Here is a 12,596-nt window from a genome sequence, read left to right as displayed (position 1 = left end):
AGTTAATTATTCCAATTTATTTCAATTTTAATCAAATTTATTCCGATTTAATCCAATTTATTCCCATTTTAATTTCACCCATCCCAGTTTGGGAATTAAACTGGTCCCAGTCCGGGAATTTTGCCGGTCCCAGTTTGGGAATGGATCAGTCCCAGTTTTGGAATGGAACTGGTCCCAGTTTGGGAATTTCACTGGTTCCAGTTTGGGAATTTCACTGGTTCCAGTTTGGGAATTAAACTGGTCCCAGTTTGGGACTTTCACCACTCCCAGTTTGGGAATTTCACCCGTCCCAGTTTGGGAATGGAACTGGTCCCAGTTTGGGTTAAACTGGTCCCAGTTTGGGAATGGAACTGATCCCAGTTTGGGACTTTCACCGGTCCCAGTTTGGGTTAAACTGGTCCCAGTTTGGGAATGGACCAATCCCAGTTTGGGAATTTCACCAGTCCCAGTTTGGGAATTTCACCCATCCCAGTTTGGGAATTTCACTGGTCCCAGTTTGGGAATGAACCAATCCCAGTTTGGGAATTTCACCGCTCCCAGTTTGGGAATTTCACCAGTCCCAGTTTGGGAATTTCACTGATCCCAGTTTGGGAATTTCACTGATCCCAGTTTGGGAATTTCACTGATCCCAGTTTGGGAGTGAACTGGTCCCAGTTTGGGAATGAATCAATCCCAGTTTGGGAATTTCACCGGTCCCAGTTTTGGACTTTCACCGGTCCCAGTTTGGGAATTAAACTGGTCCCAGTTTGGGAATTTCACCGGTCCCAGTTTTGGACTTTCACCGGTCCCAGTTTGGGAATTAAACTGGTCCCAGTTTGGGAATTTCACCGGTCCCAGTTTTGGACTTTCACCGGTCCCAGTTTGGGAATTAAACTGGTCCCAGTTTGGGAATTTCACCGGTCCCAGTTTTGGACTTTCACCGGTCCCAGTTTGGGAATTAAACTGGTCCCAGTTTGGGACTTTCACCGCTCCCAGTTCCGGACGCCGCTCCCGGCCTTTTCCCCGCTCGCGATTTTGGGTCCCCGGGATCGAATTTCAGGCCCCGCCCGGGGGCGGCTCCCGGAGGCTCCTCCGAGGAATTTTCCCCTTCCCGGATTTCTCCGCGAGCTCCAACTTTTTTTTTATCCCAAAAAAAAGAAAATTTTGGGGATTTTTTCCCGCCGGGAAGCGCCGCTGGAAATGGGAATTTCCCCCCTGGAGCGCCGCGTGCTGATCCCAGGTGAGAATTCCTGGAATTTCATCCCAAAATTCCCCTCGGAGCCTTAAAAATGGGGGAGGGGGAATTAAAAAAAAAAAAAAAGGAAAAAAAGGGGGGTTTGGGGGTTTTTAATGGGGTTTTTCCTGGGTTTTTTTTGGGAGGAGAATTCCAGGGGTTTTACCCCAAATCCGTGCGGGCCTGGGAGGAGTGGGGGAAGAACTTACCGGGTTTTTTTGCCAGGAAAAATGGATTTTTAAAGGGATTTTTAAGGGATTTTGGGAGGGAAGGAGGTCCCGAGGGAGGAGGGGGAGGGGAATTCCCAGAGGAGAGGGGAAATCCCGGAAAAGAGGGAAATTTCCTCAAGGAAAAACCCCAAATCCAAGGGGAAAAAAGTAAAATGCAAGGAAAAAAACACCTAAAATCCAGGGGGGAAAAAACCCCAAAGTTTCAGGAAGAAAACCCAAATCGAGGGGGAAAAAAGAAACCCCAAAATCCGGGAAAAAAAATCCCCCGAAATCCAAGGAAAAAACCCCAAATCCAGGGGGGAAAAAAATCCAAAGAAAACCCCCAAAATCCAGGGGAAAACCCCCAAAATCCAGGGGGAAAAAAACTAAAATCCAGGGGAAAAAAAACCCAAAATCCCAGGGGAAAAACTCCAAATCCCGGGAAAAAAACCCAAAATCCAGGGAAAAAAACCCAAAATCCAGGGAAGAACCCCAAATCCAGTGGGAAAAAACCCAAAAATCCAAGAAAAAACCCCAAAATCCAGAGGAAAAAAAACAAAATCCAGGGGAAAACCCCAAAATCCAGGGAAAAAAAAACCCCAAAATCCAGGAAAAAAAACCCAAAATCCCAGGGGAAAAACTCCAAATCCCGGGAAAAAAACCCAAAATCCAGGGAAAAAAACCCAAAATCCAGGGAAGAACCCCAAATCCAGTGGGAAAAAACCCAAAAATCCAAGAAAAAACCCCAAAATCCAGAGGAAAAAAAACAAAATCCAGGGGAAAACCCCAAAATCCAGGGGAAAAAACCCCCAAAATCCAGGAAAAAAACCCCAAAATCCCAGGGAAAAAAATCCCCAAACCCTTCCCAAATTCCCACTTCCATCCCGGAATTTTTCACAGAAAAGGGTCAAAAAAAACCTCGGAAAAAAAGGGGAAAAGAAGCAGAAAATTCAATTTTTCCCCCTTTTCCCAAAATTTTGGGAACAAAGGATTTCCTGCCGCTCCCGGTGGGTTTTTATGGAAAGAATTCCTGTGGGAATTTTGAGATTTTTGGGTGTTTTTATCCCTTTTTTTTTGGTTGGTTTTATTTTTTTTCCCTCCTGGAGTTGTTTGGATTCCCGCGGGAATTCCAAGGTCGGGCTGGGAATGTTGGGAAAAGCTGCGGGGGGAGGGAAATTTGGGATTTTTCCGTGTTTTTTTTCCCAGGATTTTGGGGCTTTTCCAAAATTTTTTCTTGGTTGATCCAGGAGGGGAAATTTGGGATGGAATTGCAGGGATTTTAAGAGGAGGGGGGGAAAAAAGGAAAAGGAATTTTTAGGGATTTTAATGTGATTTTTAAAAAATTTTATGGGAATTTTCTGGGGTTTTTCTGGGTTGTTTTGGTTTTTTTTTATTTTAAGGAATTTTATGGATTTTTAAGGGATTTTTGTGGGATTGGGATGGGATTAAAGACCCCTTTTCCCCCAAAAAAATCCGGGAATGTGGGATTTTGCCACTCCTGGCACATTCCAAAAGCGATTCCAGGAAATTTGGGATCAGGGATGAAAGGAGGGACACCAGGAATGGGAAAAATCAGCATTTAAATGGGATTTTTAAGGAATTCCCACCCTGAAAATTCTCAAAATCCACCAAAAATCTTGGAATTCTTTCTAAATTTCCATCCCATCCATTCCCAAATTTTGGGATCGACAATTCACAGTCAGATCCAGATCCAAAAATCCCCCAAAATTTGGGAAAAACCACCTGGACCAACCCCATTTCCTCATTTTCCCCCCCTTTTTTCCACTAAAAAATTCCCAAAAATTCCATTTTTTCCTGATTTTTGCGGGGATTATCCCGGATTTTCCCCTCCCAGCCTTGGGAATGTCGGGATCCAAAGTCCACCCCAAGGAACAATGGGAATTCCTCGGGAATTCCTCAACTCCAGGGATTTGTTTGTCCAAGGAGGAGAAACCGCCCCGGAAACTCTGGAATAAAAAAAATCCAGGAAGAAAAAAAATCCAGGAAGAAAAAAATTTGGGAGGATCCCAAAAATTCTCGAGTTTGGGATCCAGGGGAGAAAAGGTGAGCCAGAATTTGGGATTTTTTTCCCAATTTTGGGGTTTTTCCCCTGGTTTTTGGAGGTTTCCCCCATTTTTGTCTTTTTTTTTCTGATTTTTGGGGTATTTTGGAGGTTTTTCCCCAATTTTTAGGGTTTTTTTCCTAATTTTTGAGCGTTTTTTCTCAGTTTTGGGAAGGACTGTCCAATTTTGTGGGGCTTACCCCAATTTTTTCCCATTTTTCTTCCTTTTTTCCCAATTTTTCCACGTTTTCCTCCCATTTTTCCCTTTCTTCCCCATTTCCCCCCATAATCCCCATTTTCCCCCCATTTTTCCCCAAATCCCCATTTCCCCCCATTTTCCTCCATTTCCTCCATTTCTGTCCTATTTTTTTTTAAAAATCCCCATTTCCCCCCAATTTTCCCCTCTTTTTTCCCCATTTTCCCCCCATTTCCCCCCATTTTCGCTCCCATTTTTCCATTTCCCCTCCCATATCATTCCCCAATTCCCCCCNNCCCATCCCCCCGTCCCCCCAGGCCCCCCGCCATGAAGCACTGCTTCTACAACGAGACCGTCGGCTTCTTCTACAACAACAGCCGCAAGGAGCTGAGCGCGCACTGGCGGCCCAAGGACGTGCTGGTGGTGGCGCTGGGGCTGGCGGTCAGCGCCGTGGTGCTGCTGACCAACCTGCTGGTCATCGCCGCCGTGGCCACCAACCGCCGCTTCCACTACCCCATCTACTACCTGCTGGCCAACCTGGCGGCCGCCGACCTCTTCGCCGGCGTGGCCTACATGTTCTTGATGTTCCACACGGGGCCTAGGACCGCCCAGCTGTCGCTCAAGACGTGGTTCATCCGGCAGAGCTTGTTGGACACCAGCTTGACGGCTTCGGTGGTCAACCTGTTGGCCATCGCGGTGGAGCGGCACCGGACGGTGCTGACCATGCAGCTGCACAGCGAGATGTCGGCCCAGCGCGTGGTGGGGTTGATCTTCTCCATCTGGGCGGCGGCGTTGCTGCTGGGCTTGATCCCGTCCTACGGCTGGCACTGCCTGTGCTCCTTGGAGAGCTGCTCCCGGATGGCGCCGCTCTACAGCCGCAGCTACCTGACCTTCTGGGCCGTGTCCAACCTGGTGGTCTTCCTGGTCATGGTGGTGGTCTACGGGCACATCTTCGTCTACGTCAGGAGGAGGATGGCGCGCATGGCGCGGCACACGGGCGCGCACCCGCGGCACCGCGACACCGTGCTGGCACTGGTCAAGACCGTCACCATCATCCTGGGTGGGTGGTTAATTAGGGGTTAATTGGGGTGGTCGCCATCATCCTGGGTGGGTGGTTAATTAGCGGTTAATTAGCCATTAATTAGGGGGTAACAGGGGCACACACCTGTGGCACCGCGACACCGTGCTGGCGCTGGTCAAGACCGTCACCATCATCCTGGGTGGGTGGTTAATTAGGGGTTAATTGGGGTGGTCACCATCATCCTGGGTGGGTGGTTAATTAGGGGTTAATTGGGGTGGTCGCCATCATCCTGGGTGGGTGGTTAATTAGGAGTGGGTGGTTAATTAGTGATTAATTAGCCATTAATTACGGGGTAACAGAGGTGTGCACCTGCGGCACCGCGACACCGTGCTGGCGCTGGTCAAGACCGTCACCATCATCCTGGGTGGGTGGTTAATTAAGGGTTAATTGGGTTGGTCATCGTCATCCTGGGTGGGTTGGTCATTAGGGGTTAATTGGGTTGGTCTTCATCATTCTGGTGGGTTGGTCATCAGAATCCTCAGTGGATGGTTAATTAGCAGTAATTAGGGATTAATTGGGTTGGTGAGTTGGTCATCATCCTTGGTTGGTTGGTCATTGTCATCCTGGGTGGGTGGTTCAGTAGGGGTAATTAGGGGTTAATTGGGTTGGTCACCATCATCCTGGGTGGGTTGGTCATCATTCTCAGTGGGTGGTTAATTAGTGATTAATTAGCCATTAATTACGGGGTAACAGAGGTGTGCACCTGCGGCACCGCGACACCGTGCTGGCGCTGGTCAAGACCGTCACCATCATCCTGGGTGGGTGGTTAATTAAGGGTTAATTGGGTTGGTCATCGTCATCCTGGGTTGGTTGGTCATTAGGGGGTAATTGGGTTGGTCTTCATCATTCTGGTGGGTTGGTCATCAGAATCCTCAGTGGATGGTTAATTAGCGGTAATTAGGGGTTAATTGGGTTGGTGAGTTGGTCATCATCCTCGGTGGGCGGTTAATTAGGGGTTAATTGTGTTGGTCATCATCATCCTTGGTGGATTGGCCATCATCATCCTGGGTGGGTGATTAATTAGGGTGATCTTCTTCCCATCTCTTTTCCTTCATTTTATTCTTCTCCCAAGACTCACCATGGGGATTCTATGGAACAATTTTATCCTGGAATTCTTTGGGTTGGAAAGAACTGAAATCCCATCCAGGCAGTGACCGGCCAACACCAAAAATTCCCATTTTCTCCCTCTTTTCCCGTTTTTCCAGGTGCCTTCGTGGTGTGCTGGACTCCAGGCCAGGTGGTTCTGCTGCTGGACGGGCTGGGCTGCCAGAGCTGCGACGTGCTGGCCGTGGAGAAGTACGTCCTGCTGCTGGCCGAAATCAACTCCCTAATTAACGCCATCGTTTACTCCTGGCGGGATAACGAGATGAGGAACACCTTCCGGCGGCTCCTGTGCTTCCCGTGCCTCCGGAATTCCAAGTACGCCGCCCCGGAGCGGGGGCTGCATTCCCACAACGGCCACTTCACCGTGGATTCTTCCATTTAGGGATTTTTTTTTTGGGATTTCGGGGGTTTTTTTGGGATTTTTTGGGGTTTTTTTGGGCGTGGCTCGAAGGGCTGGGGGGCTCTGAGGTGGGAATTTTTCTTGGGAAAGTCGTGGTGGAGCGAGGATTGCGGGGTGGAGGAGAATTCTGGATTCCTTGGGGGTTCCGGCGTGGAAATTTTCCTGGAAAAGTCGTGGTGGGATCAAGGATGAAGTGATTTTTTGGGATTTGGGAGAGTCCCGGATTCCTGGGGAGCTCCAGAACCAAAATTTTCCTTGGAAAACTCCAGGTGGATCAAGCTTCGAGAAGAACTTTGGAGTCCTGGGGGTTCCAGCACCCAAATTTCCCTGGAGAACTCCAGAATGAGGTGGTTTTGTGGGATTTGGGAGAACTTTGGATTCCTGGGGGGTTCCACCACCAAAATTTCTTGGAAAACTCCTGGTGGATCAAGCTTCGAGAAAAATTTTGGAGTCCTGGGGGTTCCAGCAGCCAAATTTCCCTGGAAAACTCAAGAACGAGGCAGTTTTGTGGGATTTGGGAGAACTTTGGATTCCTGGGGGTCTCCAACATCCAAATTTTCCTGGAAAACTCCCCAGAATGACGTGGTTTTGTGGGATTTGGGATAACTTTGGATTCCTGGGGGTCTCCAACATCCAAATTTTCCTCGGAAAACTCCTGGTGGATCAAGGATGGAGTGATTTTTTGGGGATCTGGGAGAGTCCTGGAGTCCTGGAAGGCTCCAACATCAACATTTCTTGGAAAACTCCTGGTGGATCAAGGATTGAGAAGAACTTTGGAGTCCTGGGGTTTCCAGCACCCAAATTTCCCTGGAGAACTCCAGAATGACGTGGTTTTGTGGGATTTGGGAGAACTTTGGATTCCTGGGGGTCTCCAACATCCAAATTTTCCTCGGAAAACTCCTGGTGGATCAAGGATGGAGTGATTTTTTGGGGATCTGGGAGAGTCCTGGAGTCCTGGAAGGCTCCAACATCAACATTTCTTGGAAAACTCCTGGCGGATCAAGGATGAAGTGATTTTTTGGGATTTGGGAGCATCTTGGGGGGCTCCAACATCAAAATTTCCTTGGAAAACTCCTGGTGGATCAAGGATTGAGAAGAATTTTGGAGTCCTGGGGGTTCCAGCAGCCAAATTTCCATGGAAAACTCAAGAACGAGGCGGTTTTGTGGGATTTGGGAGAACCTCGGAGTCCTGGGGGCCTCCAGCTTGGATTTTTCCCTGGAAAATTCCAGGTTTTTTGGGAAACCGTCGGAGTAGAATTCCCATTAAAGACTGGTTTTAACCTGGAGTTGTTTTTCCTTGGAAAAAGCTCAGGAATCTTCCGGGGGGGTTTGGGAATTCCGAGGGTGGGATTTGGGAACTCTGAGGGCAGAAATTCTCCTGGAAAAAGCTGAGAAATTCCCCAGAATTTGGGAATTCCGAGGGCTGAAATTTCCTTGAAAATTCCACAAATCCCAGGATTTGGGAATGCTGAGAAAAACCCAAATTTTCCCTTTTTTTTCCCCTTCTTTTTTTTTTTCTGATCCTGGAAAACTTCCCCCTGTGAGTTCTGGGAATTCCCAGGGATCCCTGGAGTGGAACCAGGGAACTTTTCCCACTTTGGCTGCAGAATTCCTCGGATTAAATGGGATTTTTTCTGGATTTCGTGGGATTTTTCCAGGCAAAACTGAGGTTAGACACCCAAACCTGGTGCCCGGGATTTCCTCCAAAACTGGAATTGCTCCCAATGGGAATTTTTAAGCTGCAATTCCTTTATTTTTCCTTTAATTCTTTAATTTTTTCTTTTATTCCTTTTTTTTCTCCATTGAATTCTTTCATTTTTCCCTTTAATTCCTTCATTTTTCCCTCTGTTTTTATCCCAAAAATGGGACCAAAGCTCTGCTTTGTTGGGAATCAACCACAGATCTTCAAAATGACCCAAAACGGGGCTGTGGGCACAAAAAAAATCCCAAATTTTTGGGTGGAAAAAGAGAAAATCGAGAGCGGCAGAGGTGTGGCCTCGGGGAGGAGGCGTGGCCTAATAAGAAGGGGCGTGGCTACGGTTGCCATGGAGATACCATGACGTTTGGGTGGGGTCAAAAGGGCGGAAATGGCGCCTCTGGAGGCGTGGTCAGATAGGGGGCGTGACCACGAGTGGGCGGGATCCGAAAATGGCAGAAAAGGCGTGGCCATGTGGGGGCGTGGTCACAGCGACGGCGGGAAGATTCGTCCCCTCATGAAAGGGCGTGGTTTGACCTGGGGGCGTGGCCAAACCCAATGGCGGGAAGGGCGTCCCCTCACGACGGGGCGTGCCCTCTTGTGGGCGCGGCGGGAGGAGGGCGTGGCCAGCGCTGGGCGTGACCACAACGGCGGCAGCGCGGGGGGGGACGGGGGGGTGGCTCTGTGGCCGCCGGCTCGGCGCGGCTCCTGTCGCGATCTGTCGCGATTTGTCGCGCCCTGTCGCGCTCTGTCGCGCCGGCCCCGCGGCTCCAGGCCCGCCCATGGAGGCCGCGCCGCGGTTGATGCCCGGGGTGGCCCTGCCGGGGTCTCTTCCGCCAGCGCCTCCCCCCGCTGCTGCCACCAGCGGCGACCCGCCACCCTCAGGGCCACCCTCAGGGCCACCCTCAGGGCCAGCGGCGGCGCCACCGCAGCACGACACCGGCGATGTCCTGCAGCAGATCATGGCCATCACCGACCAGAGCTTGGATGAGGCCCAGGCCAGGTACGGGGAGGGGACACCGGCAACGGGGACCGGGGACACCGGCACGGCCGTGACTCAGCGCGGGGACACCGCGGGGACACCGCGGGGACACTGAGGGAGGGGTTTGTGAGGGAAACTTCGCCGCTGTTCGCGGCTTTCCCGCTCCGTTCAGGGCCCCGCATCCCGGCCGGTGCTGCCGCTTCTTCCCCGCGTCCTTCCCGCTCTGGGGGCAATTCCCGGCGGGTTTGCCCCATTCCCAGCCGGTTTGCCCCATTGCCGGGTGCTTTTACCCCCATTCGCAGGGGTTTTGCCCCATTCCCATGGTTTCTGTCCTATTCCCGGCGGCTTTCCCCCATTTCTACAGGTTTTGACCCATTCCCGGTGTTTTTGCCCCATGCCCGGTGATTTCACCCCATTCCCATCTGGTTTGCCCCATTCCTGCTGTTTTCACCCAATTTCCAGTGGGTTTTACCCCATTCCTGGTGTTTTCACCCCATTTCCAGTGGGTTTTACCCCATTCCCATCTGGTTTGCCCCATTCCTGCTGTTTTCACCCAATTTCCAGTGGGTTTTACCCCATTCCTGGTGTTTTCACCCCATTTCCAGTGGGTTTTACCCCATTCCCATCTGGTTTGCCCCATTCCTGCTGTTTTCACCCCATTTCCAGTGGGTTTTGCCCCATTTCCAGTGTTTTTGCCCCATTCCCGGTGGTTTTGTTCCATTTCCAGGGGGTTTTCCCCCCAGTCCTGAGGGGTTTCCCCCTTTCCCAGCAGGGTTTTCCTCATTTCCAGTGTTTTTTTTTTCCCCATTTCCAGGGATTTTACCCCATTCCTTGTGGGATATCCCCCTTTCCAGGGATTTTACCCCATTCCTTGTGGGATTTCCCCCATTTCTGGGGATTTTACCCCATTCCTTGTGGGATTTCCCCATTTCCAGGGATTTTACCCCATTCCCTGTTGTATTTCTCCCATTCCGGGGTTTTTTACCCCATTCCCAGCAGTTTCACCCCATTCCCTGTGGGGTCAGGCAGGACAATCCCAGGCAGGACTGCTGGGAATGGGGAAAACCCCTCGGAAATGTGGGGAAAAAACCCCAGGAATGGGACAAAAACTACTGGGAATGGGGGAAAACTTATTGGGAAAAGGGGAAAACCCAACTGGGAATGGGGCAGAACTGCTGAAAATGAGGAAAAAACCCCGGGAATGGGGCAAAACTCACTGAAAATGGTGGAAATCCACTGGGAATGGCAGGAAAAAACATTGGAAATGGGAAAAAAAAACCCCACGGGAGATTAAGAAAACCTCGGGAATGAGGGAAAAATTGCCAGGATTGGGGGAAAAACTTCAGGATTGGGGGGAAATCCCGCTGAATAATGAGGAAAACCTCACTGGGAATGGGGTAAAAAACCCCAGGAATGGGAAAACTGGAGCTGTTTGGAGCTGGAATTTTGGCCAGGACATAGTGGGACTCCCCAGACTGGGATAATTTGGAATAAACCCTCCATCTCCACCCAGGAATTCCTGAATTTTAGGGAAAACCCGCACTGGGAATGAGCAGAATTCCAAGATTTTGGCGAGTTGTGCATTCCTTAATGAACTGAGGGTAATTAACGACTCATTAGCTGCTGCTCCGGGAGGGAAATGCCTCAAATCCTACAAAAATTGGGCTTTTTTTGGGGTGTTTTCCCTCATTCCCGCGGTTTTTGGGGAGCTGGGAGTGGTCCCCATTCGCGGGGCTGATAAAAGTCCCCGTTTTTCCTTATCTGGCCCCAAAATTTGGCCCCTTTTGGGTGCGGCAGCCCCGAATTCCAGCTGTTTCCATGGATTATTTGAAATTTCGGGGGGAGTTTTCCCTCCAAACCCTCAAAATTTGGGATTAAAGTAATTTTTTGGGTTGTTTTTTGGGATGGAATTGTCAATTTTGCCCCCAAAATTCCCTTTTTTTGCCTTTGTTTTGGGTATTCCCCACCTGCAGCTCCTGTAGGGATTCCCTAAATTTGGATTTCTTGGAATACCGAGGAGAATTCGGGATAATTTTGAGTTCGTCGGGAGTTTTATTTCCCGTAAACTGAAGAATGAGTTTTTTTCAAACCCAAATCCTTTCAATATTAACCCAAACCCACCCATCTGCTTCCCATTTTCCAGCATTTCAGTGGGAAATCCACTATTATTTCCCGCTGCCTGCAAAGTTTGTTGGATTTTAGGCGTTTCCTGACATTAATTAATAATTTTCTATTAAAAATACAAATTTTGGGGGGTTCCCAAGCCCTTGAAAAGTCCCAAAATTGGGAATTTTAAGATCCAAGCTCCCAGTTTAGAGCGGGAAGCGGAGCCGGTAGGGAGGAGCTGGGCGGGACCTAATAATGAATAATTAATTACTAATTAATTATTAATTACTTAATTAACCAGCACTGCCTTCGGGGACCTAAATGGAAGGTTTTAGCCCCAAAACGGGGGGGTTTTGGTGGGATTTTCCCCTCACATTCCCGGTTTTTTTCAGGACAATGGGATCGGAGCCGCCTTTGTTCTCCGGCCGCGGCTCCCGGGTTTTTTCCCGCCTTTTTTTTTTTTTTAGGGCAAAATCCCGAATTTTTGGGACAAAACCCGCGAGGTTCTGAGGGAAAAATTCCAAGGATTTGAGGGGAAATCCCAGGATTTGGGGCGGGGCGGATGGGGAGCCCGGATTGGGGAGGTTCGCAGGGCGGGAAAATCGGGATTTGCTGGGAAAATGAGACAAAAGTGGATTTTTAATAGATTTTCTGAGGGGGAAAAAGGGCTCAAAAGCAGCAAAAAAAGAAGGAATTTTTGAGGAGCTTTCTGCAGAGGATTTTTCCCGGTGGAATTTGGGCCTAAACCCTAAAAAATTGGGGATTTTGGGAACTATATATTAAAAAAAAAGCATGAAATTCAGCTATAAATAGATTTTTCTGAGGTAAAAAAGGGTACAAAATCAGTAAAAAAAAGAGATTTCGTGGTGGATTTTGCATCCAGTGGTTTCCCCCCGTTGTTTATTGTGGAATTTAGCCCCAAAATTCTGAAAAATTGGGACTTTTCCATCCAGAAAATTGAGATTAAACCCAAAAAATACCCCAAAATTCCCATTTTTCCCAGGATTTTCCTCACTCACCTGCTCTTCCCGCGATGTGACCCAAATTTGGGTTTTTTCCATGGATTTTGGGGCTGATTTTTCCATGTTTTTTGCAGGAAGCACGCCCTGAACTGCCACAGGATGAAGCCAGCCCTGTTCAGCGTCCTCTGTGAAATCAAGGAAAAAACAGGTACGGATTCCTCCTTTTAATTCCCATTTTTCCCTCAAATCCCACTTTTTCTCCTCAGTTTTTCCCACATTCCACTTTATCCCAATTTTCCCTCACTGATTCTCCATTAAAAGTGGGTTTTTTTTTTAATTTTTAAACTGAAATTTGGGGTTTTTTTGGGGTATTTTTAGGGGAGAAAAAGGAAATTTGGGGGTTGTTTTGTGGGAAAATTCCAGGATTTGGGAGTCTTTATAGGAAATTCCCTCCCTTTTCCCTCCTTTTCCCCCATTTTCCCCCATTTCTTCCCCATTTTCCCCCCATTTCCCTCATTTTCCCCCATTTTTCCCCATTTCCCTCATTTTCCCCTAATTTCTCCCCATTTTCCTTAATTTTCCCCC

The 12,596-nt window shown here is 49.0% G+C and overlaps 2 protein-coding genes across 2 annotated transcripts; both read left to right on the top strand.

The window, feature by feature from the left end:
* Positions 1 to 1,079: 1,079 nt before the first annotated feature.
* Positions 1,080 to 6,831, top strand: LPAR2 (lysophosphatidic acid receptor 2). Its single transcript, XM_041488116.1, has 3 exons — positions 1,080 to 1,219; positions 3,998 to 4,740; positions 5,967 to 6,831. The coding sequence occupies exons 2-3, from the start codon at positions 4,008 to 4,010 to the stop codon at positions 6,245 to 6,247; spliced, it is 1,014 nt and encodes a 337-aa protein (XP_041344050.1). The 5' UTR covers positions 1,080 to 1,219; positions 3,998 to 4,007; the 3' UTR covers positions 6,248 to 6,831.
* Positions 6,832 to 8,592: 1,761 nt separating this feature from the next.
* On the top strand, positions 8,593 to 12,219 carry LOC121364682 (pre-B-cell leukemia transcription factor 2-like; the record flags this gene model as incomplete). The annotated part of the gene is made up of 2 exons (XM_041488117.1): positions 8,593 to 8,964; positions 12,146 to 12,219. Coding segments are annotated over exons 1-2 (295 nt in total), but the record flags the coding sequence as incomplete, so codon positions are not given.
* Positions 12,220 to 12,596: the final 377 nt, after the last annotated feature.

This window comes from Pyrgilauda ruficollis, unplaced genomic scaffold, assembly GCF_017590135.1.
Source record: "Pyrgilauda ruficollis isolate IOZ18807 unplaced genomic scaffold, ASM1759013v1 scaffold875, whole genome shotgun sequence".
NCBI classification, from domain to species: Eukaryota; Metazoa; Chordata; class Aves; order Passeriformes; family Passeridae; genus Pyrgilauda; species Pyrgilauda ruficollis.
Note: the sequence above shows the minus strand (reverse complement) of the source record. Positions and strands in the feature narration are given on the sequence as shown.